Source organism: Sus scrofa, chromosome 6 (assembly GCF_000003025.6).
Source record: "Sus scrofa isolate TJ Tabasco breed Duroc chromosome 6, Sscrofa11.1, whole genome shotgun sequence".
In the NCBI taxonomy this organism is placed as follows: domain Eukaryota; kingdom Metazoa; phylum Chordata; class Mammalia; order Artiodactyla; family Suidae; genus Sus; species Sus scrofa.
In genome coordinates, this window is record NC_010448.4 from 87,991,717 (window position 1) to 88,017,861 (window position 26,145).

The following is a 26,145-nucleotide window of genomic DNA, read 5'->3' on the forward strand; positions in this document are numbered from 1 at the left end:
CTTTGCACCTGTGTGCACACACCTCTCTGCCTAGCTCCATATTCTCTCTCTCTCTCTCTTTTTTTCTGTCTTTTTAGGGCTGCACCCGCGGCATATGGACGTTCCCAGGCTAGGGGTCTAATTGAAGCTGTAGCTGCCAGCCTATATCACAGCCACAGCAACGCTGGATCTGAGCCACATCTGCAATCTACACCACAGCTCGCGGTAATGCCGGATCCTTAACCCACTGAGTGAGGCCAGGGATCGAATCTGAAACCTCATGGTTCCTAGTCAGGTTTGTTAACCACTGAGCCATGAAGGGAACTCCTGTCTCCATATTCTCTAGAGGGCATCAATTCTGGGACCTGAGTCCTTTCCTAAAGCCTGGGTCACCCAAGACCAGTGTGAGCACATCCACCAGAAGGTGAGATCCAGATGTGGCCCCATGACTGCGTGTTCCTGAGCTTGGCCCTGGACATCTACATGGCAGAAGTTAAGAGAACCAGCTATGGAGTCTGACAAAACCTGGGTTCTATCTTTGCTCCACCTGTAATTACTGTGTATATTTCATATCTGATGTATGTAAGTGTTACTTTTCTTTTTTGCTTTTTTTTTTTTTTTGGTTGCTTTTTAGGGAACCACTTGCGGTATATGGAGTTTCCCAGGCTAGGAGTCTAATTGGAGCTGCAGCCGCTGGCCTAAGCCCCAGCCCCAGCAATGCCAGATCCAAGCCACATCTGCGACTTACACCACAGCTCACGGCAACACCAGATCCTCAGCCTACTGAGCGAGGCCGGGATCAAACCCACAACCTCATGGTTCCCAGTTGGATTCCTTTCCAATGCACCACAACGGGAATTCCTGTGAGTGTTACTTCTTAGACTATCAACTTCCTAATCTGTTAAATGGGAAAATATTTCCCATCTTAAAAACATCTTACAAGAGATGCTCTTAGCAGGGTGCCTAGGTATTGTAAGCACTTAAAAATTGTTGCTGTAGATATTACTATTGTTGTTAATTCAGGCCTTTGCTTCAAAATTTCATGTGCCCTTTGGGGGGAAGGGAAGCCTTGGTGGGGGGCTGTGTATGGGGAGTGTGGGTGGATGGTGTCTTGTGAATGCCTCTCCCCAGATGCTCCCCCAATTCTAAGCTCTCATTATCCACATGAATATTCATAAGGCATAGCTTCAGCCCTGCTCTGTAAATGGGTCAGAAGCAGGAAGTGGAGGCCAGTGCAGAGAGCAAGTCCCAGGGGACAGGAGGCTGAAAGCCAGAGTGCATCTGAGGCCCCATGGACGGGAGGATGGTGAGAAGGATGGGCAAGAATGGTTGGGGGATTCTGGGGGGCACAGGGGGCTTGAGAAGGGGATTGGCCCGTATTGCAGATTTGGAAATTGAGGCCCAATGAGATCAGATTAGAGAATGCTTAGGGTGAGTGGCCCAAGAAGCCAGACCCTTCTTCCTCTGGCATCTGGAGAGTTGAGCATCTGTCTGGGCTGGGTGATGGGCACAGGCAGATGGACAAATGACCCCTCTGCAGGTTTCTCTCAATGGACATAGTTTATATGGCATTATGTGGTTGGAGGAACGGGGTGGTGATTCTGAATCCCAACCCTCCAGTGAGGCAGGCTCTGAAAGGATTTGCCAAGATCACACAGCTACTGACTGTGATCTTGCCTTTGGAGGTGTCAGCGTGATTCTGGCCTCCAGCAAGAGAGTCAAGACTGGGAAAGAGGCCAGTGGGCTGGTCAAGATACCAAGAAATGAAGCCACTTTATCCACTCCTCATTTCATCTCCTGGATAGTCCCCTGAGACAGTTGGAGCAAACACAATTATCTCCATTTTACAGATGAGAAGCATGAGGCTGAAAGAAGAGGAGGCACCGGGACAAGGTTACAGAGTGAGTTGTCTGCAGGATGGGTCTGCCCCTCTGTGCAGGGTGATGGCGGGATGTGAGAGCCCAGCTTGCTTCCATCTTGGGTGGAGTGAGGCCAGGATAAGGCAGCACACCACCCTGTTCTGGGAAATTTCAATCTAAAAACTCAGCCAAGGATGTCCCTCTACACTTGCAGTCCTTTTAATCCCTCCTTCCTTTCAGATAACTGCCTGTTTCTTCCAATGCTTTCTGGATGCTCACAACTGCTCTCTGAGGTTAAGCAGGCTTTCCACACCCATTTCAGGGAAGGGGTGGAGATGCAGGGAGATGTGATCCCCAGGGCGGCAGAGGATGTGAGAGGGGTGACAGAACAAGAGTCTCAGGTGTTGCTCACTGAGGTCTTGGGCATTTTTCTATTGGACCAGGTCATGGAAAAGGAGGGATTGAATGGTGGAAAATTTGGCCGTTGGGGCAGAAGTGGCAAGAGGAGCTGACTCTGGAGTTCCCTGGTGGCTTAGTGGTTTAAGGATCTGGTGTTGTCACTGCAGTGGCTCAGGTCACTGCTACAGTGCAGGCTCAATCCCTGGCCCCAGAAGTGCCACATGCCGAGGGAGTAGCCAAAAAAAAAAAAAAAAAAAAAAAAAAAAAGAGGTGACCCTGGGAAGGACAGCTACGAGAAGACCTGCTTCAGACTGCTGGGTGGTGTCATTCCAGGCATAGAGGATGGCTGGGTAGAAGGTGACAGTGGAAGAGCTTTTTCTGAATCAGACTGTCCATCACAGTGGACAGTGGAATGAGGAAAGTGGGCTTGGAGTAAACATTTAGGCATTCTTTGAACCTGTTTCCTCATCTGTAGATTGGGATGGAGTGGGAGTTAATCTACTTCTCAGGGTTACTGTAGGCCCTGAACGGGACCATTTAGGTGAAAGAGTTTAGTATGACCTTGAGCTGCGTGGTAACTTTAGTTATTCGTGAGGCCGTAAAGGAGTCCCGTGTTGTAGAAACACAGCAAAGGAGGAGGTTATTTATTCCTAATGGGGCCGGGTGGTGGTTTGGGGTGTGTGTGGTTCTCTTCACTGAGAAAATATGGGATGTGAGCAAGGCTTTGATGCATAGAGAGGGGGATAAAGAGAAGAACTTTCTAGGGGGAGGGTAACCTGTGGACAAAAGTGTGGAGGAGAGAAACTGCAGGGTATGTTTGCAGAACAGTCCTGGCGCAATTAATGGCCAAGCCTCGCACCCCATGATTCACCAAGGAAGTAGTCAGGCTGGATCTTTGGCCCTGGGGCCAGCGTTGAGGCACTCAGATTTTCTTCCCTAACATTATCCCATCTATGGTTGAGTGAGGAGAGGATTGGAAGGTGAACTGAGAGTAATTACAGAGCCCTGCTTCTGGGACTCTCTCACCTGCTCCTGTGGGACCATCCAGCAGGCATGTAACCCACTCACCGCTCTTGACCTCCTGAGCTGGGGGCCAGGTTTGGGCACCCCTGAGGAGTGATGAGCCGCCCAGTGGGAGTGGCTCCAGGGAGCATGTGGTCTGAGACAGGAGTCAGTAGAGCTTGAAGAACAGGGGGATGGAGGGGAGGACAGATGGAAGAGTGGGAGGCCAGGTTTTAGGACAGGGAGCGCACAGAGCAAGCATCTACTATGTGTGGTAACAGCCTCCCTTTGAGGTAGGTATCTTCGCTTTACTGAAGCTCAGAGAGGTGAAATGACTTGCCCATTTCTTCGTGCAACAACTCATCATTCAACACTTAGGCATTGGGCAGAGAGGCTCTAGGCCACGGGCTGAGGTGTCAGGGGTGACCGTCACTTGGCTTCTGCCCCCTGCGGTGAAGTGGGGGAATTGTGAGGTCGCGTCGCGGCCTCGCTGGGACCCGACCCCAGGTCTCACTATTTCCAAACCATCACTTTGGATCCGGACATGAGCCCGGGCCAGAGTCGGATCTGGTTGCGCGGCCGCTGGGATCCCCGGTCCCCCCACTTTCCCTACGGTCCCGCCCAGCGCACCTGCCCCAGGTGAGTCCCGGGAGGCCCCGAACGCCGCCGGAAAGTCGCGAGCGGATTCGGCAGGTGGGGCGGGGCCGGGCCGGGGCGGGGCCAAGGGCGGGGCCAGCCCGGGGCGCCCCGAGCCTGACAGGATCCCGCGCCCCTCGGTCCGCGCCCAGCGCCCTGAGCCGCCGCCGACATGGGGGCCTGCCTGGGGGCCTGCTCCCTTCTCAGCTGCGTGAGTCCTGACCCCAGCGCCCGCCCGGACCGCCTGCCCCTTCTTCGGCCTCGCACTTTTACCCCGTCTTCTTCCTCCAAATAGTTTCTTCTTTTTCCTTCCTCCAAACTTGTCTTTCTGGGCCCGCACCCCGCCTCCTCGTGCCTCCGGTCCCCCAGCTCAACGAGTCTCCCCACCCCCATCCCAGGCCCGCGGGCGCCGGGGGACGGCTGGTGTCTGGGGCTCAGGTTACCGCGGGGGAGGGGGAGGGGCGCGCCCGGGCGGGGAGGGGAGTGTCCGGGGCCGGCGCCCCTCCCGGGAACTGGGGAGACGGAGGCCCAGAGCCCCGGTCGGGGTGGGTGCTGCGTCCCCAGCTCAACTTGCTGTCGTCCTGGCGGGGCGCCTCTCGTTCCCCTCCCGGGCGCTCTGACTCTTTGTGTGGCCTGCCCGGCCCCTGTCTCTATCCTGTGCGCCTTTCTCTTTCTCTGGCAGTGTCAGTCACTCTGTCTGTCTGTACCTGCCGTTCTACTTCTGTCATTTGTATGTGTCTGATGTCTGTGGGTCCCTTCGTTTGTCCGCCTGTCTTTGTCCATCTAAGCTTCTTCGTGTGTCATTGTCTGTTTCTGCAGTTTGGTGTCTGTCCCCCAGGGTCTGTTAGCCGGTCCAGTGTATCCATGTCTCTGTGTTTTGTCTGTGTCTGGTTCATTTTGGCTCAGGCTAACTCCTGGGCACTTCCCTAATGAGCCCCAGACCCTTCCCCTGTGGGCCCCAGAGCTGAAGTGGGTGGGGGGTGGGGGGTGGGAAGGAAGCCCCCTCCTCCCCTTTCTAAGCCAGTGTTGAGTGAGGTGGGCACTGGTTGCCACTGGCCCAACTCTGGGTGGGAAAACCTGGGAACTGAGGGAGGTTGGGGTGTGCAGGGGGAGGGAGTACCTGGTCGCCTGGACTTGGGGACCTGAGAAACAGTCAGCCTCCGTTTTGGGGCTGCTGCCAGCAGAGGGGAGGAGCATCAGCCAGACCCCGGCTGGGAGGCCCCTTCTCCTTTCGCCTTTCCCAGCCTCCTCTCCTTTTCCTCTTCCCCTCAGTAGATCTAAGGTTCTTTCAGGCAACCCCCTCCCGCTCTGCCCCACATAAAGCGGAGCCCAGAGAAAGGGGGGCCGTCTGCTGGCTGCTGAAAATCAGACTTCTTTTTCTTTGTTCCTGATTTGTGTGTGTGTGAGGATGGGGGTGTAGGGGCGGAGAGCTGGGGCATCTAGAGATTTACAGCCATTTTCTGAGAATGAAATCTAAACAGAGAGGCTACAGAGTGGGTCCCTGGACTCTTGTCCTCTCTGGGCATGCATTTTCCCTTCTGTGAAGTGTGTGTGTGTGTGTGTGTGTGTGTGTGTGCACCCACAGAAGGAGGAATCAAGAGCTGGTCCTTGAGATCCCTCCCTGCCCAATGAAACCAAGTTTTGGACTGGGGCTCTGGCTGGAAAGGGTTTGCTTCCCAGTTGGGGAAGGAGAGTTTCCTCAGTGTGGACTAGAATTCTGTCCACAGGGCTGGCCTTGAGGGCAGTGGGGGAGGTTTGCCTGGAGACTTGCCATTTCCCTGTGCCTCTGCCTCCTGGTCTGCCGCCCTTATAATGCTGCTGGGAAAATTTAAAAGTGCCCTGCCCTGTTTCTGACATGTAGTGATTGCTCCAAATAAGAGGTATTGTTGTTATCATTTTAGAAAGGTGGGTGGAGAATTTCTTCTGGAGCCAAGTGCTGCTCTCTGAGTCAGACTCCTGCAATGCTGAATCAGAAGGCACCTGGCAGGCCTGCTCCTATACCTAGTTTACAAATGAGAGGAAGCCGCAGCCCAGAGAGGTTAGCTGACTTGCCTAAGGTTGCACAGTGAAAGGAGGAGGAACTGCCCAGTCGTGATTAAAATCTGATTCTGGAGTTCCTGTCGTGGCGCAGTGGTTAACGAATCCGACTAGGAACCATGAGGTCGCGGGTTCGGTCCCTGCCCTTGCTCAGTGGGTTAAGGATCCTGCGTTGCCGTGAGCTGTGGTGTAGGTTGCAGACGAGGCTCGGATCCCATGTTGCTGTGGCTCTGGTGTAGGCCAGTGGCTACAGCTCAGATTCGACCCCTAGCCTGGGAACCTCCATATGCCGCGGGAGCGGCCCAAAGAAATAGCAAAAAGACCAAAAAAAAAAAAAAAAAAAATCTGATTCTCAGTCCAGGCTTCTGACTGTATCTTCCCTCCCGTCCCATCCTGGGTGCTGAGGGACAGGGTTGGCCCAGAGCGGCATTGGGAGATTCGCTTAGTGAGTATCTAATACATCTGCAAGGGACCTGCTCTTCCTATCAGTGGCCTCCCCTTGGGGTTCTGACCTCTGACATTTACTGAGTACTTACTGCAGGCCAGACGCCTGCTCAGCCCTTTACCCATTACCATCCCATTACCGTCCCGTGAATGACACAGCTATCCAATTTTACAGCGTCCTTACTATAGGCCCAGAACTGTCCAGTAGTAACCCAGACCCAGCAGTGTAGTGAGCGCTGTATATCTATATCTACATATCTTCATTTAATCCTCACAACCACCCTGATGAGGAAGTTAATATTATCCCCATTTCTCAGCTGAGGAAGCTGGATCAGAGAGGGAAGGTGATTTACCCACAGCCACACAGTATTAAGTGGTGCAGTTAATAATAACAGCCCCTTTCAATGGACATTTGCCACACAGGAGTGAAGTTCTAATGGGGGGGGGAGGTTGCCAGGCATCTTCAGGGGGAAATTTTTTTTGTTTGTTTTTTAGGGCCACACCAGCAGCATAAGGAAGTTCCCAGGCTAGGGGTTGACTCAGAGCTGTAGCTGCCAGCCAATGCCACAGCCACAGCAATGGGGATCCAAGCCATGTCTGTGATCTACACCGAAGCTCATGGCAACTCTGGATCCTTAACCCACTGAGTGAGGCCAGGGATCGAACCTGCAACCTCATGGGTACTAGTTAGGTTTGTTGCCACTGAGCCACAACGGGAATTCCAGGGGGAACATTTTGGAATACCTGGGTCAGTGGGGAAGACTTTTGTAGCCTTTCCGCCATGATGCATTTGCAGCTGCACATCGTGGCTCTCTTGGTCAGCATTTATACCAGGCGGAAGATGAGTCCTGGCTGGGAGGGGATGAGGTGGGCCCACAAGGGATGGGAGTCTCCAGCCAAGCCCACCCATGGTGATTTGGACCTTCAGGAAATACTTAGGGAGAGCCTTCTAGAGGAGAGGGTATGTGAAAGGCCTTTGGGTCACACTGACTGGTCTGGGTCTTGGCTTGGCCTCCTCCAGATGGGTGACCGAGCGCCTCTCTCCTTGTCTATGTAGTGGAGAGAACCGTGGCCAGAGCCCTCAGCTGGGGAAGGTTGTTAGCATGATGCTGGCGCGCAGTGGTGGCTCCATCAGCACCTGTGAGTGATAGACTCTTGGAGACCACATTCAAGGAAGTGGGGAAGCAGATGAAACCCAGGACTCTCTGATGGGCTCCAGGCCACTGCACAGCCCTGCCCAGAAGCCATGGGGGAGAAAAGAGCCTTGTCTGAGGTCATGCTGCAAGCTGGTGGCAGGGTCAAGAAAGGCCCCTTGCCTCTTTGCGCTGTGTGCTCTGAGTAGTTTTGGGTGACCTCTTCGCTCCTGTGTTTTGCCTAGGGTGGCTCCGCCAGTTCTGGGGTGCCACAGACCCTTGCAGCTCAAAGACGCTAAGACTCAGGGTTTCTTAAGTTGCGAGTTCTCCATTTATTTATTTATTTATTTATTTATTTTTAAGGGCTGTGCCCAAGGCATATAGAGGTTCCCAGGCTAAGGTTTGCATCGGAGCTGCGGCTGCTGGCCTATATCACAGCCAAAGCAACATCAGATCCAAACCGCATCTGCCCACTATGCCACAGCTCATGGCAACGCCTGATCCTTAATCCACTGAGCGGGGCCAGGGATTGAACCTGCATCTTCATGGATACTAGTTGAGTTCTTAACCCATAGAGCCACAGCAGGAACTCCTCATGTTCTCTATTCTGAGAGCCTGGCTGGTGCTAAGAATCTGTATCAGCCAGGCTCTTAGTGTTAGTGTTTTGGTGCTTTTCCATGGCTGCCTTTCCCCTGAGTGCTTTTGGGGAGGGGGGCAGGGCCCGTAATCTGAGTGCAGGAACAATTTCGTAGTCTGCCTTGGCTTTTCCTGTTGCATAACAAGCAGAACCTGTATTGCTGTCAGTCTAGTGGCTTTCATCTTTCCTGCCTCTGTAACATTCCTTGGAGTCACTAGGCCACCACTGTCCCCTGGTTTGGGACATTAAGGTCATTTGCAGTTTCTTGATATTCTAATAAGCTCATACAACCTAAAACTTTGTGCCCATTTTAGTATTTTTTTTCTTAATTTAAAATCTTTATTTTTAAATAATAAAGTCAACTTTATAATATATAATTTATATGTAACCATGTTTAGTTACAAATACTCATTTAAGGGTTACCAACACATCCATTCCATCCAGCAGAGAGATTCCCTCTTAGGGGAGTACCATGTTGTATTGATGGGCATATATTTTCAGCTTTCCCCTATTATTTTCCGGGTGTGAGCAACGCCACAGTGGACTTGCACGTGTACGTGTGTGTGCACATGTCTGCCTTTACTCCCATGGACCGTACTTCTGTAGGAAGAGGTTCTTTTGGGAGTGATCCCCAGAGGTGGAGTGGGAGTCAGAATGTAGAACAGTTCCAAGGATGCTCCAGAAGCAGCTGTCTGGCTGTGTGCATTTTTCTCCCCCTGACCTGGTCTCTCTGGCTACCGGCCAGATCCTTGGAAATCCTGAGGTTTCAAGTATCAGGAACACCTGGATTTCAATCTCCAAGAACCAGAGTGAATTGAAAGGCCAGCTCCCAGACTGCGGTGTCACAGCTTTTCTTGGGTGTCAAATGTCTCCAATTGAAATAGTAACAAGCCAGAGCCAGGCCCTGACTTGGTTCCTTGGGCACTTGGTTTCTGGGATCCCTGCCTGTTGGTCTCTCTTGGTTTTCTTGGGCATTGACAGGATTGCTTTCATCACTGGGGTGTTTTGAAATTAAATGAGACTGCCATTCATGATTTAGCAGGCCCTGGTGCAGACAGATGTGACCTCGAATCCCAGCTACTCATCTAGTTTGCTTGGTGACCCTGGTCATGTCACTCCTCTGAGTCTGTTTCCCTATTCGTAAATGGGAGGTTACAACACACTTCACAGTGTCAGTGAGGCTTAAATCTAGACAAAGTGCCTACCAAAGTGCCTGGGACAGAGTAACTCATCATAAAGGGAGGCTCTCGCTATTGTTACTTGAATCTCAGCAATGGTGTCCACTTGCTCTGTGACTTCTGGCAAGTTTCTTAACCTCTCTGATCTCGGAATGACTTTTTGGGTTATAAAATACTTTTTCTGTCATTTCCTTATCTTTTCACCACCATCCCCCGAAGGTGGCTATGGATAGGGCTCAGGGCTTGGGGTGGGGCTGCAAGATATAACCAGAAGTTTCTGCATGGGTGAACCGTTATGATATGGGTCATGAAGAAAAATGTCCTTCTGCATTCATTTAGCATCTGTGTTGTCCTTGGCTTTGTGGGTGGGAGAGATGGGTAGGAAAGCGCATTTCCAGTGGCATTTCCTGTCTGGGGGAGAGGTGACAGGGAGACGGGAAGGCAGCTGCACCTCAAGCAGAATGGACTTGTGCCAAGTCCAGAGAGCAGGGGCTGGGGTCTCAGAGGAGCAGGGAGCCCTTTTCAGCCTGCTCTCCACAAAGCTGATCACTCAGCTAAGGCTTTTCCTGTCCCTCCTGGCTTTGGGAAGTGATGCCCAGTGGCAGTGGATGCCCAGTGCTCATAGGACGAATACCTGGGTCCTGCACTTGGCCGACCTTACCACTCACTTGCTCTTGAAGCTTTGGCCACAGGGCCTTTTTTCCGTTCCTCCCGTGCCCAGCTCCTGCCAGCCCCAGAGCCACCATAGGCTCTGTTCCCTCTCTCTGGAACACTCTTCCTTCCTTTTGGCCAGGAGAGTGAATCTTCATTGTTCAGCTCTCAGCTTAAATGTCACTTCTTCAGGGAAGTGACCTGCCACCCCCAATCTAAACGAGGCCCCTGCCAGTCACTCTTGTGGCAGCACGTGTTTCCTTCTTCGAACTTGCCATGATGGGTGTAATGATTTGTGGAGTATTTTTCCTGCTCTTGGATGCTCCAGGAGGGTGGGGCCTGTGTCTTTCTTGCCCTCTAGACTCTTAAATACCTGAGTATCCACTGTGGCACCATGGGATCAGTGGTGTCTCTGCAGTGTCAGGCTGCAGGTGTGAGCCCTGGCCTGGCACAGTGGGTTAAAGGATCTGGAGTTGATAGCAACTGCAGTTGCAGCTTGGATTTGATCCCTAGCCCTGGAACTCCATATGCCGTGGGGCGCCCAAAAAAAGAAAAGGAAAAAAGGAAAAAGAAAAAGGAAAAGAGAGTTGGGCAATCTGGGGGAAGAGAAACAGTTTATGAGATAAATCTGGGTGTGGCCCTATTTCCTCCAAGGCAGGGCTGTAGAACTGGTCCCCAAGGAGTGAGGCTAGAGCTGTGAACAGTGTGGCATCACCAGCTCCCGAGTGATTTCAGCCAGCCCCAGGGAGGGAAGGGGCTGACAGAGGGCAGAGGAGCCCGAGAGGGAAAGGGCTGGGACGCTGCCTTCCCAAACTGGTGCAGCCCAAGCAGGATATCAGAGCCTCTCACATTCTTCATTCCGCTCAGTTGGCAGATGTTGGTTTATCAGCGCTTGCTGTTTCTCGAGGTCTCAACATATGCCTGGTTCATTGCCAGACACATTACATTTGTTCAACAGATAGTCACTGAGCTCCTGATGATGTGCCAGGCATGGTTCCCATTTCTGGGGACGCCATGGTGAACGAGACAGACAAAAACCCTTGCCCTGGTGTGGCTTGCATTGCTCTCGGTGGGAGGGAGGCAAAAAGAAGCAAACTAGGAAGCCAATCAGATGGTAGGAAATCCTTTGGAGAAAAATAAAGCTGGGAAGGGGGAAAAAAGCCTGAGGGAGTTCTAATTTAAAATCCCTATTTTGGAGTTCCTGTTGTGGCTCAGAGGGTTAAGAACCCGACTAGTATCCGTAAGGATATGGTTCAATCCCTGGACTCGCTCAGTGGGTTAAAGATCCCATGTTGCTGTGAGCTGTGGTGTAGAATTCAGGTGCGGCTCAGATCTTGAGTTGCTGTGGCTGTGGTGTAGGTCGGCAGCTGCAGCTCCGATTCAACCCCTGTCCTGGGAAGTTCCATATGCCTCAGGTGTGGCATTAAAAAGAAAAAAAAAAAATCCCTATGTCATCCTTAGAATGGTCATGTGAGAAGTAGGTACTGTTATGATTCTCATTTTACGGAAGAAGAAACTGAGGTTCAGGGATGTTGAGTACAACGTCACATAGCTAATCAGTGACAGAGCTGGCCTCCTGGATTTTTTTTTTTTTCTTTTTGGGGCCACACCTGCAGCATGTGGAGTTTCCCAGGCTAGGGGTCGAATGGGAGCTATAACTGCTGGCCTACACCAGAGCCACAGCAACACCAGATCCGAGCCGTGTCTTTGACCTACACTACAGCTTATGGCCACACCGGATCCTTAACCCACTAAGCAAGGCCAGGGATCAAACCTGTGTCCTCATGGATGCTAGTCAGATTTGTTTCCGCTGAGCCACAACAGGAACTCCTGGGTTTTTTTTTTTTCTCCCACTCTGCTTCCTCCTAAATAAGAAACAGTGGGACCCCAGCTCTCTCTTTCTCTCTGAAGCGAGTGCTGAAATAGATCCAGGTTTGAATCTGGTACTGTTGCTTACTGGCTATGTGTCCTCGTGGGACCCCACCTCTTCCAGCCTCTCCCAGCCTAGATCTCCCCCTTGAGCTTGAAAGTTAAATGGGGTGACGTCAGGGGAAAAGGTATTCCCCTTTTTGATGGGGCACAGGCGGGCTCAGCGTAGGTTTGGAGGTCTTGCATGGACAGTTGGTGAGTGCTGCATGCCTGGGCAGGGAAGGGGAGAGGAGGCAGAGAATGAGGCGCTGTCCCCTGCCCTCCCCCAGGCATCCTGCCTCTGCGGCTCTGCCCCCTGCATCCTGTGCAGCTGCTGCCCCTGCAGCCACAACTCCACATTGAGCCGCCTCATCTTCACGGCCTTCCTCTTCCTGGGGGTGCTGGTGTCCATCATTATGCTGAGTCCTGGCGTGGAGAGTCAGCTCTACAAGGTGAGCCGCTGTGGGACCTGGCCTCTAGGGGAGGCTCCACTGCCAGGCTTGGGGCCCCAGCTGATCCAGAGGTGGGCGGGAGTGTCCAGTACACCTGTGATCCAGGCTTGGCGATGGGAGGGTTATTTCTTCATGTGGGGGTGGGTTTGAGTCGCACGTGGGGATTCTTCTTTCTCATAAGCCATGGTCATCCCCTTGGGAAATCTCACGACTCATTGTTGTCCCCCCCAGACACTGGTCCAGGGCAAGCTTTCCCTGCTTTATTTCTTTTTCACTTTTTAAAAAGTTTTATTAAGTATAGTTGATTTACAATGTTATGATAAGTTCTGCTGTGCAGCAAAGTGATTCAGTTATACCTGTACACATGCTTTGCCTGCTTTAATGCATAAGCCCAGTTTGAGGATCCTGAGTCCTCCTTTTATCTCAGTGTTTCATAGCCAGTGGGACAGTTAGGCCAGAGGCTCTGACACACTAGTGTGTGTAGAGGCATGGATTCCCTAGAAATGCAGATCTCAGACTGCACCTTGGAGACTCCAGCTCTCTAGGCCTGCGGAAGCTCAGGGGATGCTGCTGTAGCGGGTGTGGACAGCAGCACATTGGGAAATCCCGCCTTGGACCATGTGCCCTGTGTTCCTGGGGCTGTGGGGACGATAGCAGGGGTATTAACAGATAATAACAAGATCTAACTGGAGTCTGTCCCTGGGGGCTCCCTCACCTGACTTCAGCCGCAAAGCTGGGTGGGAATGGAGGTGGGCGGTGGATGGAGGTGAGTGGCTTGGGCTGCCTCCTGTCCAGCCCTCCTGGGAGAGCCTCCTGCCTGGCACCCTGGGCAGAGTCACCCAGTTCTTGGTGGGGCACGACCTTCCAGCTGCTCTGTCTGTCTCCACAGCTGCCCTGGGTGTGTGAGGAGGGGACCGGGTCCACCGTTATCCTGCAGGGCCACATCGACTGCGGCTCCCTGCTCGGCCACCGCGCCGTCTACCGCATGTGCTTCGCTATGGCAGCCTTCTTCTTCCTTTTCACCCTGCTCATGATCTGCGTGCGCAGCAGCCGAGACCCCAGGGCCGCCATCCAGAACGGGTGAGGAGGGGCCCGCCCTGCACCCCGGGGCCCTCCTACGGCGGCTTTCCCCCCTCTTCTGCCTGTCTCCAGCCATCTCCAGACCCTACCCTCAGACCTAGTTGCTGCTGAAGCTAGGGGGGCACAACATGGAAATCAGCTCATTTAGTGGTTCCTATTTCTTAGATGAGGAAACGAAGCTCAGAAAAGGCAATAATAGCCTTTTAGTTCCCATTGTGGCTCAGTGGTGGTGAACCTGACTCGTATCCATGAGGATGTGGGTTTGATCCCTGGTCCCGCTCAGTGGGTTAAGGATCCAGCATTGTCATGAGCTGTGGTGTAGGTCTCAGACGCGACTTGGATCTGGCATTGCTGTGGCTGTGATGTAGGCTGACAGCTGCAGCCCTGATTAGACCCCTAGCCTGGGAACTTCCATATGCCGTGGGTGTGGCCCTAAAAAGATGACAAAAAAAAAAAGGTAATAGCATGCTTAAGGTCACACAGCAATTTAGTAACACAGTTGGGGTTCGAACCCAGGTGACCATTCTCACCCCCCCTTTTTTGTCTTTTCTAGGGCTGTACCCTTGTCATATGGAGATTCCCAGGCTAGGGGTCTAATCTGAGCTGTAGCTGCTGGCCTACACCACAGCCACAGCAACGTGGGATCCGAGCCACATCTGTGACCTACACCACAGTTTAGGGCAATGCCAGATCCTTAATCCATTGAGCGAGGCTAGGGATTGAACCCACAACCTCATGGTTCCTAGTTGGATTCGTTAACCGCTGAGCCACGCCGGGAACTCCCATCCTCACCCTTAATTGGACCTTCCTTCTGCCCCTTGGGGCTTTTTCTAGGGCCAGTACAGACTTTCTGTGCCCTTCAGACTTTCAGAAAGTTCTTCTTCCCTCTCCTGGTACCTGCTCTTTGGGGATGGGGGTCTGGGGTTCAGGCCTGAGCCCCTGCCCCCTACTCAGCTCTCTTGTCTATTCTACCTCGCCCTTCCCCCCATAGGTTTTGGTTCTTTAAGTTCCTGATTTTCGTGGGCATCACCGTGGGTGCCTTCTACATCCCTGATGGCTCCTTCTCAAACAGTAGGTGGCCTTGGAGGGGAGGGATGGGAGCTTCCAGGAGGGAGGAGGTGGCGTTTCCAGAGGGAGGAGCAGTGGCAGGGGATGTGCTTTGCGTGCAAACCCCAGGCTGCTGACTGGATTCTTGGTCCCTCCCCAGGGTACAGTACACTGATGTTTGGCCATATGGCCTTTGGGCAACTTGAGGTGGGGGAACCCTCTTAGACCTGACCCATCTGTGCATGGCTAGGGGCTCCCTGAAGGTGGGGGGAGTCTTTGCTGCTTCTTAGTGTCCCCAGGGCAGGGCGTGGCACCAATGATTGTTGAATGTATAAAATAAGTGTGAGGGAGACCAGGGCAGGTGCCTGCCCCAGGCTGCTGCCCCACAGCCAGACCCCCTCGCCTCCCTCCCCTCTCCCCACCTAGTCTGGTTCTACTTTGGCGTCGCGGGCTCCTTTGTCTTCTTCCTCATCCAGCTGGTGCTGCTCATCGACTTTGCGCACTCCTGGAACCAGCGGTGGCTGGGCAAGGCTGAGGAGTGTGACTCCCGAGCCTGGTACGCAGGTCAGTGCCGCCCTGGTTTCCTCATGTGGGGGCTGGGCTACCTGAGAAGTTGGGGTCCCTGGAGCTGAATGAAGACCTGGAGTGCATCTCAAGCTGCCTCCCGCCTTAGGGCAGGAGCTTCGCAGACTAAGGCAGCTGCAGGGAAGGGTGTGTGGGCACGGGGGCAGCTGATTGGCGGGATTGAGGAGGGTAGGAGGAGAGCTGCACTGGAAAGGCCTTGGAGTGCTCTGGTGGAGCAGTCCCTGCAGGACAGGCCGCGCACAGCCAGACCAGACTTCCACTGATACCTGGTCATTGGAACCACTGTGGCAGGGAGTTCCCGTTGTGGCTCAGTGGAAACAAATCTAATATCCATGAGGATGCGGGTTTGATCCCTGGTCTCGCTCAGTGAGTTAAGGATCTGGCGTTGCCGTGAGCTGAGGTGTAGGTCGCAGACAAGGCTCAGATCTGGCGTTGCTGTGGCTGTGGTGTAGCCGGCAGCTATAGCTCCAATTCGACTCCTAGCCTTGGAACCTGCATATGCCATAGGCGCCGCCGTAAAAAGACAAAAAGAAAAAAGAAAAGAGAAACCCCTGTGGCAGAACACCTCCCTGTTCAATTCTTTCAGTTCTTCTGAACAGATCAAAAGAAAGGCTCACTTGAGGGCTGGTTTGGTTTTCAACTCCCTGATCGCCGTGCATCTAGTTCACTTTCCGAAAGACTTCTGTATTCCTTGTCCCTGTTTTTAGGGTGACCTTAGCTGCAGCAAGTGAATCATTTTAGTTCAGGGTGGGGCAGGAGCTTGCAAAGGCTTGGAGATGGACGTTTAGGAGATGCTCCTGGAAAGAGGAAGCTGGGGCCTGAGACAGGAGGACTGCCAGACAAGCCCCCTAGAGGACTGGGGGTCCCTCCGCCTCCTGACCCATCTGCCGCTGCCCCTCCTGCCCAGGCCTCTTCTTCTTCACCCTCCTCTTCTATGCGTTGTCCATTACGGCCGTGGCGCTGCTGTTTGTCTACTACACCCAGCCCGACGCCTGCTATGAGAGCAAGGTCTTCATTGGCCTCAACCTCACTCTCTGTGTCTGTGTCTCCATAGTCGCCGTTCTGCCCAAGATCCAGGTGAGCCTGCCTGTCCCTGCCTGCCTGAAACCAGGCCCTTCAGTGTGTGCGACTTCTTGTAGGAACCTTGGAGTCCTGGGGCTGGGGCTGTCAGTCACAGGGGCTTGAGCCAAGAGTGTGGGCTCCTAAGTCAGCCTCCCTGGATTAGAGTCTTGGCTCACATGTTTACATGCTGCGTGTCTTTGGGAAAGTGCCTTAACCTCTCTGTGCCTCTCTCTTCTAATGTCCAATGGGGATAATAACACTATTTGGAGTTATTTTCAAGATTGAGACCATGTTCGTGAACACTTAGAACAGTGCCTGACATGTGAATATCCATTAGACATTGGTTATTGTTATCATTATTTTGTTGTCATGATTGTTTTTATGCAAATCAGGTGAACATTAGGAAGGGTCCCTGAGTGATGATTCCTAGTCCTCTCAAGAAGTGATGTTAGAAGGTGCAATTCCAGTTTCCAATCTCAGACCATCTGGGATAATAGGTGGGGGCTAAGAAAGCTTCCTGAGTCCAGTGGTATTTCACGGTTTAGGATATCGGCCCACCAGGGGTTACAGAGGTAGCTAGTCTTTGAGAGGCTTTAGCAGAAGCAGAGTTCTCCTTTTTGGCCAGAGCCTCCATTTCCCAGTGAAAAAATTGAAGCCCAGAGAGGGTGATGCTCCTGTCCCAGGTCACACAGCAATCCGTATTCATTCGGCAGATACCTCTTGAGCACCCCGTGTATACCAGGCACTCTTCTAGCTGTTGGGGTTACAGCTGTTAGAAAGAGGAAGAAGAACAACAATAGCTGACAGTTCATGGCATCTATCATGTCATTTATCCTGGTGCCGTCATCACCACCACTTTACCGATGAGGAAGCAGAGGCTTAAAGGAGTAAAGACACTTGCCTAAGGTCGCACAGCTAGTAAGGGGTGGAGCTGGGATTTGAACCTGGCTCCAGAGCCTGTGCTCTTAATCACAGGGTTCCGATTCACATTTTCAAATGTGTGTGTGGGGAGGGGTGGGAAAGAAAAACCAATAGGAGAGGAGGCCAGGTGAGGTAATTTTTATAGTAAGCGCTATGTGGAAAGTAAAAGAGGGCGTGGCCTAAAAGGGAGGTGGGCTGGCAGGGCCAGGGGCTGCTGCAGTCAAGGTTTGGGGGCCCTTTTAGGTGGTCCTTTTTGAGGCGAGGCCCGAATGCTAAAGAGAGGCTGCTGGTGCAGAGACATGGGGGAGGAACATGTTGGGAGAGGGCAACGGCCCTGAGGTCGGAGAGGATTTGGTAGGTGCCACTCTGGCTGGGGGGTAGTCAGCAGGGAGGAGGCAGGCAGCCGCCAGGGGTTGGGGGCAGGGGGTGGTGAAGTTGAATAGGGGGTAAATGAAGGAGGGCTTTAACTCAGAGTGTGAGAGACACACCCTTGAAGGGTTCTCAGCAGAGGCACAAGTGGGGAAATCTGTTAAGAGAAAGAATTATGGAAGTTCCCATCATGGCTCAGCAGCTAAAGAACCCAGCTAGGACCCATGAGGATGTGGGTTCGATCCCTGGCCTCGCTCAGTGGGTTAAGGATCCAGTGTTGCCGTGAGCTGTGGTGTAGGTCGCAGATGTGGCTTGGATCTGGCATGGCTGTGGCTGTGGTATAGGTGGGTAGCTGTAGCTCTGATTGGACCCCTCGCCTGGGAACCTCCATGTGCCGTAGGTGCGGCCCTAAAAAGCAAAAAAAAAAAAAAAAAAAAGTGAAAGAATTATGGCTCCACTTTTGGGTGGGTGAGGTGGGCAATGGGTGGCCTGAGTGGTGTGTCTTCCTAAAGGGTGTGAGCTGGGATGGCCCCAGGGTGGTGGGGGTTTCTGAGGTCCCTTGGCTGGGTGAGAGTGGGCTGGGTGGGGTCTGGTGTGCCTGGGTTGGGCAGGGGTCACACTGATGGACACCTCTTGCCAGGATGCCCAGCCCAACTCCGGTCTGCTGCAGGCCTCAGTCATCACACTCTACACCATGTTTGTCACCTGGCTGGCCTTATCCAATGTCCCTGGTGAGTATAGGCCTGAGTTCCAGGAGGCCTGGATTTGTTCCTGGGCCAGCACTGGCCCTCTGGGGAGCTGGAGACCCTCAAAGGTGACTGGGTTATCCCAGCCCCAACTCATTGTGAGACCTCATCTTCAGGGAGGTGGGAGGACGCCTGCTGTTCCTGGAGTAAGTACCATCCCTGGGACTTGGATGGTGTGTTGTGTGTCTGTCTGTCCATTGTCTGTCTATCTGAGCCCATCCTCAAGGCTTCTGGGCTACTCAGACCTGGCCTGTGTGGGCTGAGGATGACCCTGCACCCATCCACAGACCAGAAATGCAACCCCCACCTGCTGACCCACTTTGGCAACTGGACAGCCCTGGCAGGCCACGAGGGCTATGAGACCCAGTGGTGGGACGCACCGAGCATCGTGGGCCTCGTTGTCTTCATCCTGTGCACCCTCTTCATCAGGTAGGGCGGGGGCTGGCTCCTCAGAAGGAATCATGATTGGGAGCCCTGAGCCAGAAGTGAGGGGAGAATGTGGGAGCTGGGACTCCCAGCTGGAAGGCGCCCTCAGCGGGCAGTGCATCCAGCCCCTGCATTGTGCTGGTGGCAGTGCAGGCGGGGCTGCACTTGCCTTCTGGCCAGGGCCCTTTCCTGCACACCCGCTGCCACACGGCCAGCTCAGTTGGGTGCAGGCAGCTGTGGGGCCAGGGCAGGAGCCTGGACTAGGGCCAGTGGGTACAGGCTTCTGTCACTCATCTGCCATGTGGTCTTGGAGGTGAGTGGCTTCACATTCTGGAGCTTCACTTTCCTCTTCAGTTAAAGGATGATAACCTCTAATGCTCTTTATTGTGGCTTGTGACCCCACACTCTCCCCTGAGAACAAGCAACTTATTCTTAAGATCACGAGGACTTTTTTTTTTTTTTTTTTTGGTCTTTTTAGGGCGTCACTCGAGGCATATGTAGCTTCCCAGGCTAGGGGTCAAATTGGAGCTACAGCTGCTGCTGGCCTATGCCACAGCCACAGCAACGTCAGATCCGAGCCACGTCTGCGACCTATACCACAGCTCATGGCAATGCCAGATCCTTAACCCACTGAGCAAGGCCAGGGATCGAACCTGCATCCCCATGGATGCTAGTCAGATTCGTTTCCACTGAGCCACGATGGGAACTCCACATGAGGACTTTTTTTTTTTTTTTTTGTCTTTTGTCTTTTTTGTTATTGTTGTTGTTGTTATTGTTGCTTATTTCTTGGGCCGCTCCCGCGGCATATGGAGGTTCCCCGGCTAGGGGTCGAATCGGAGCTGTAGCCACCGGCCTACGCCAGAGCCACAGCAACGCGGGATCCGAGCCACGACTGCAACCTACACCACAGCTCACGGCAACGCCGGATCGTTAACCCACTGTGCAAGGGCAGGGACCGAACCCGCAACCTCATGGTTCCTAGTCGGATTCGTTAACCACTGCACCACGATGGGAACTCCAGGACTTTTTAATTTATTTTTTAATTTTAATTTTTTGATTTTTGGGGCCACCCCCTTGGCATATGGAGGTTCCCAGGCTAGGGGTCTAATCAGAGCTACAGCTGCCAGTCTGCACCACAGCTCACGGCAACACCAGATCCTTAACTCACTGAGTGAGGCCAGGGATCGAACCGGCAACCTCATGGTTCCCAGTTGGATTTGTTTCCACTGCACCATGATGGGAACTCTGAGGACTTTTTAAAAGGGGCATCTTAGCAGGTGCTTATCAGTGTGGACTGTGGAGCCAGACTGCCTGCATTTGAACCTGGCACTGTTGCTTGCAAGCAGTGTGATTTTGGGCAAGTCACTCAACCTTTCTGTGCCTCAGTTTCCTTATCTGTAATGGGAATAAAAATACTAGCTGCTTCCTTGGATCGTTGAAGGGTTACAATATATATAAGGGTTACAGTGCCTTATATATACATATGTATATCAGGCACTTAGAAAGGAACTTGGCAAGTAGTAGGTGCCAAATAAATGTTTGCTGGTATTACAAAGAGCTGTGAGCATTTGCACAGCTGGGTGGCTGTGGGCGGCTGATTTGTGTCACTGGATGATAACATTGAGTATGGTTATGTTGACTCTGGCAGACTCACTTATTGCCTCATTGCCCAGCATATTTCAGGTGCCACTTTCTGTTTTTGCCCTTTACTCCCTGGAGGGCACCTCTGCCCTGCTCCCCTGGTCATTTGTCCTGGGTGGTGCCTATTTGTCTGTGGGCCACACACTTGCCTCCAGGCCCCTGAGCTAGTACATTTTGAGGCTTGTTTTGTTTTGACCTTTTTCAAAACATTTTCTTGACGTTTCTGTTGTGGCTCAGCAGGTTAAGAACCCAACTAGTATCCATGAGGATGTGGGTTCAATGCCTGGCCTTGCTCAGTGGGTTACGGATCTGGCGTTGCCACAAGCTGCGGTATAGGTCAAAGATGTGGCTCGGATCTGGTGCTGCTGTGGCTGTATTGCATGCTGGCAGCTGCAGCTCCTCCAGTTCGACCCCTAGCCTGGGAGCTTGCGTATGCTACAGGTGCTGCCTAAAAAGAGAAACAAGACAAAACAACAGCAACAAAAATATTTTCTATAAGTTGGGGCACTTTATATCTCTTCTTTGTCATCTCCTTTGAGTCCTTTGGAACCCTTTGACCTGGAAGGGCCCATGTCACCTCTGAGGAGACTGAGACTCAATGAGGAGCAGCCACTTGTCCGAGGCCATGAGTACACAGCGGCTATGGAGCTTGAGCCCACTGCCCTGTCTCCGCCACCTCCCACCCCCATCCCTCCCCATCTCCCTCTCCATCCCTCACCTGGACACAAAATTGTGCTTTCTGATGTTTCTTATACTCACACTCTGAGAACCCGGGGCCTGTCTGTTCTTTAGCACAATTGTTTTGGTTTGTTTTAGCTGCACCTGCAACATGTGGAAGTTCCTGGGCCAGGAATCAAACCTGTTCTATAGTTGTGACCTGAGGCGACTCTGGATCCTTAACTCACTGTGCCACCGGGAACTTCCTTTAGCACTGTTCTCAAAACACAGGATGCAAAGAAGCATAAGCAGCCACAAGAGCCAAGGCCACTGGTGATGGCTCTTGCTTCCAGCTTGATGTCCCAGATCGAGGCTCATGTGCACTAACTCTCAGCACTGAGTTTGGTGATTGGGGTGCGCTGAGGCTCAGCAGGGGGTGTTTTCTCAGTGTGATGGGGTGGGCTGGAGTCTAGGTCTTATTTCGCTTTTTTTTTTTTTTTTTTTTTTTTTTTCTTTTTAGGGCCGCACCTGCGACATATGGAGGTTTCCAGGCTAGGGGTCAAATTGGAACTACAGCTGCTGGCCTACAGCACAGCCACAGCAACTTGGGATCTGAGCCGTGTCTTCGACCTACACCACCGCTCACGGCAACGACAGATCCTTAACCCACTGAGCAAGGCCAGGGATTGAACCCACAACCTCATGGTTCCTAGTCGGATTCATTTCCACTGTGCCACGACGGGAACTCCTTCCCTTTTTTTCAAGATATAGGTTTGATTTTCAAAATGATATGTGTCTCAAATACAGTGTTTTAAATACTGTTAAAAACATCAAGACCTCATTATAGAAAAGCAATGACAAAAAAATCATTCTTTATTACGAACATAAAGGGGAGGCAATGGGTAACAATCCTTCCTTAAAACAAATAAAAGAACAAATTTAAGAGCAAATGAACATTATTAGTGCCTGTAGTACCTGGTATTGTTGTCGAAACTCTGGCCTCTGTCCGCCGACGTGGAGACAGAGTTTTGGGTTAAAGAAGAAAATAGCTTTTATTGTTTTGCCAGGCAAGGGAGATCACAGCAGGCTAATGACATAAAGACTGTGCCTTCCTTTGGGAGAGAATAGGAGTTGGCTTTTTATTTTTTATTTTATTTTATTTATTTCTTTATTTTGGTATTTTTGTCTTTTTTAGGACTGTACCTTCGGCATATGGAGGTTCCCAGGCTAGCGGTCCAGTTGGAGCTATAGCTGCCGGCCTATGCCACAGCCACAGCAACGCCAGATCTGAGCCACATCTGTGACCTATACCACAGCTCGCAGCAACGCTGAATCCTTAACCCACTGAGTGAGGCCAGGGATAGAACCTGCAACCTCAGGGTTCCTAGCCAGATTCGTTTCTGCTGCACCACGATGGGAACTCCAGGAGTTGGTTTTTTAGTTGTGGGAGTGGAGAATAGGGCCGCAGGTAAGGATTAGGGTAGATGCAAGGTTTCATTCTTCAAAGCTGATGTTTAGTGGTCCCAGGACTGGTTCTGGTGGTCCTGGAATGAAGGATGCTTCATCAAGTAGTTCACGTCGTCCATTTTTGGGGATGTTAGTTCTGCAGAAGAGCTCAGAGATACTGTGATGTATATTCCTCGAGGAGGGACAGGACCCTGCCCCAAGGCTGCACTATTGTTTCTGGACTGTTCCTCCCTGGTCTCTGCATCCTCTCCCTTCCCTGATTTGTAACTGTTTGAACCTACCCTTTGGAACTCAGCGAAGGTCATGGAGGCTGAATGAGGCCCACTTCCTAAAAACCAAAAATGGGGGACAGAATGGCTTTTGTGCCCAGGAGCCCCACAGAATCCTGCTCCATTTCATTATGGTCCTTTGCAGTACTAGGTTCTCAGTGCATATTCATGGAGAAGGCAAATGAACAACCAGAATACCAGGGTCCGTTTATTTAGTTTCTACTCTATGCCAGGCACAGAGCTAGGGGCATCTCATCCTTATTCTGTTTAATCCTCCCAGCAACCCTGTAAGGGAGGTACTGTTATCCCTGATTTTATAGACAAGGAATCCAAGGCTCAGAAAGGTTAAGTTTCTTGCCCAAGGTCACACAGGGAGTGCGGGTAGAGTTGGGAGTCAAAGCACTTTATTAACTCCTGGGCCCAGGGCCACCAGGCCACCGGCTCCCAAGGCTCGGGGACCCTGGGGCCCACAGTCACTATGACCAATGCCATGGTGGGCATGAGGCCTCTGATGCTGTCCACCTGCCCACCTTGGCAGTGACGACCGCTCTCCCTCCTACCTCCCCCACAGCCTGCGCTCCTCCGACCACCGGCAGGTGAACAGCCTGATGCAGACAGAGGAGTGCCCGCCGGTGCTGGAGGCCACGCAGCAGCAGCAGGTGACAGTCAGCGAGGGCCGGGCCTTCGACAACGAGCAGGACGGAGTCACCTACAGCTACTCCTTCTTCCACTTCTGCCTGGTGCTGGCCTCTCTGCATGTCATGATGACACTCACCAATTGGTACAGGTACGAGGACGGAGTCTCAGTGCCCGTGTGGAGTGGGCTATATGGCTTCTCTCCTCTGCCCCCTCTGGGGTTTTCTTGCTGCCTGCCGAAGGCTTGGGTGTGGAAGCGTCTCCGTAGGACCCACCATGGTGCCCGCCCCATCTGTGCCCCAGTTTCCCCACCAGTGCCTCGTCTGCTCAGTAGCTGGTACCTTTGCTAAGTGCCTGGCTAGTGTGGACCACAGGTGGTGAGGGTGGGTCTGTGCAGGGCAGACCAGATTTACAGATCAGGGGTGGCGATTTGGGTTATGGGGTCAGATTTGGGATTCATGGTTGGAAGGTTAGGATTAGGGTATAGGGTCAGAGTCAAAGTCACAGGGTCAAGAATAGGAATCATGAAGTCAAGAGTTGGGGCCATATAAAGTCACAAATTTGGGAGTTCCCATTGTGGCCCAGCAGAAACGAATCCAACTAGGAACCATGAGGTTGTGGGTTTGATCCCTGGACTTGCTTAGTGGGTCAGGGATCTGGCATTGCCATGAGCTGTGGGGTAGGCTGCAGATGTGGCTCGGATCCTGCACTGGGTGGCTGTGGTGTAGATTGGCATCTGTAGCTCTTACTAGACCCCTAGCCTGGGAACCTCCATATGCAGGTGCGGCCCTAAAAAGCAAAAAAAAAGCAAAAAAAAAAAGAAAAAAATTACAACTTTGGTCATTTGGTTAAAATTGGGGTTATGAGGCCAGAAAGCCAGGATTGAAGTGGCCAGGCCAGGGAGCTAAGTTCAGAGTAACAAGATTAGTGGCCAGGACTGGGGCCTATGGGCCAAGGGTCAGAATTGAGATCAGCGATATCAGAACTGTGTGAGGAGTTTCCATGGTGGCTTAGCAGTTTAAGAACCCAACCACTATCCCTGGCCTTGCTCAGTGGACTAAAGGATCCAGCGTTGCCACAGTCTGTGGTGTAGGTCACAGATGTCCCTCGGATCTGGTGTAGCTGTGGCTGTGGCATAGGCTGGCAGTTATGTCTTCGATTCAACTGCTAGCCTGGGAACCTCTATATAGGAGTTGCCCTAAAGAGAAAAAAAAAAGTAAAAAAAAAAAAAAAAAGAAAGAAAGAAAAGGAAAGAACTGTGGTTATAAGGTCAGGGATAGGGTTATGGATGGGATTGAGAGTCAGAGTCAAGGTTAGAGGTCAGGACTGAAGTCAGGAGCTTCAGGGTGCCAAAGTCAGAGAACCGGAGTGAGGTCATAGAATTAAGATTGCAAAGTAAGTGACCAGAATCAGGTCACAATATGACAGCCTAGGATTGGGGTCAAGGTTGACATTGAGGTCAGGGTCAGGTCTATGGTACAAGGTCAAGAGCTAAATGTAGGGTCTTAAAGCTAAGTGTCAAAAGTATCAGAGATGGGGGCCGGCTAGAGTTACAGGGTAGGAGCCAGAGGTGAAGTCTAGGCCAGGACTGAGGTCACGGGATCAGGGACCAGGCTCACTGGGATGGTGGTGTGTTCCAGACCCGGTGAGACCCGGAAGATGATCAGCACGTGGACCGCCGTGTGGGTGAAGATCTGTGCCAGCTGGGCCGGGCTGCTCCTCTACCTGTGGACCCTGGTAGCCCCCCTCCTCCTGCCCAACCGCGACTTCAGCTGAGGCCCCCTGCAGCCAGCCCACCTGGTGCCTCGGGGTTCAGTGACAGCCAGGCTGAGCCCTCACCCTGCCCCACCTCCGGGACATGCCCCTGAGCTGGGACCCTCTTAGTGCCTTCGGGGAGGAGGAGCATCAGGCCTGTCCCTCCTGCTCCCCCGCTCCCCCAGCTGCCTCATTTCCCCTTGCCCCCACTTGCCCTCTTGGGAAAAAAGGGCCCCTTGTTTTAAGGCTCCCCAGGAGAGGGTCCTGAAGGAGAGAAATGCTGAGAGCTGCTCAGAGAAGGGGAGCGCTCGCCTCCATGGGGTGCCCAGCACTTAGGCCCAGGTATTCCTGACCACGTCCCCCAGGGCGCCCCGTCCCCCTACTGGACTCTGTGCCTTACTGAGTCTCTAAGACTCTGCCAATAAAGAAGCCAGTGCGCGTGCCTCCCATGTCTGTGCCTCCCCACCCTCAGGATGAGCCCTGTCCCTGCTGAGACCGTTGTGGGGGCTGGGAACGGAATGTTGGGGCCGGGGTGCTGCTCTGTAGGAGTCAGACCATGAGGGGCCTCAAAAGGCAGACAGAGAGGCCTGCTCTGTCCCCTGGTTCATGGAGATCCTGGGAGTGGGGCCTAGAGAGGAAGGAGGGGCTTGGAGAAAGGGAACCTGGGAGGTCAGAAAAGGGGGGCCTGGGGCCATGTCCACAAGGGGGATGATGAGGCCAGAGTCAGGGTGGGGAGGGGGTCATGCGGAGTGGCTGAGAGGCAGTCTTTGGGCCAGCTTACCCATGCCCACCCTGAGGTCCTGCCACCTCTAACCCGCCTCCAGGGTCCTGCTGAAGAACTTGTCACCACCCTCCTCTTCTTCCTGCCAAGGTCGGTTCGTACCTGCCCTGGGCTGGCTGCTGGAGGAGCTCAGAGAGGAATCTAACCACTCCCTAGACTTCAGGTCATGGTGGGAGGAGCATGTGCTCTGGGGTGGGCCAGGCAGGCCTTATCTGCTCGTCTGCAGAAGATGTGAGGTTCCTGTGAGGCTCTGGGCAAGTCTTTGCCCTCTGGGCCCCTGGCTCCTCATTCATCAGATGGAAAAGCCCCATCCACTCCCAGCAGGTGATGCGGCCCACCCACCTCTGAAGGTGCCAGTGAGGCGTGGACAGGCTCCTGGCTGGGGCCC

The 26,145-nt window shown here is 52.9% G+C and overlaps 1 protein-coding gene across 2 annotated transcripts; it reads left to right on the forward strand.

Moving 5' to 3' along the window:
- Positions 1,217-25,425, forward strand: SERINC2 (serine incorporator 2). 2 transcript variants are annotated; one of them, XM_021093393.1, is made up of 11 exons: positions 1,217-1,285; positions 1,830-1,880; positions 12,154-12,315; positions 13,205-13,395; positions 14,387-14,466; positions 14,869-15,006; positions 15,935-16,104; positions 18,020-18,110; positions 18,413-18,554; positions 23,157-23,372; positions 24,862-25,425. In XM_021093393.1, exons 1-11 carry the CDS (start codon positions 1,271-1,273, stop codon positions 24,995-24,997), a joined length of 1,392 nt encoding a protein of 463 aa, XP_020949052.1. In that variant the 5' UTR covers positions 1,217-1,270; the 3' UTR covers positions 24,998-25,425.

Excerpts from the sequence above, each read along its gene's own strand:
- SERINC2 (XM_021093393.1), top strand. Across the intron at positions 13,396-14,386 it reads AGGGCCGCCATCCAGAACGG|GTTTTGGTTCTTTAAGTTCC; the intron begins GTGAGGAGGGGC and ends TTCCCCCCATAG. Across the intron at positions 15,007-15,934 it reads CTCCCGAGCCTGGTACGCAG|GCCTCTTCTTCTTCACCCTC; the intron begins GTCAGTGCCGCC and ends CCTCCTGCCCAG.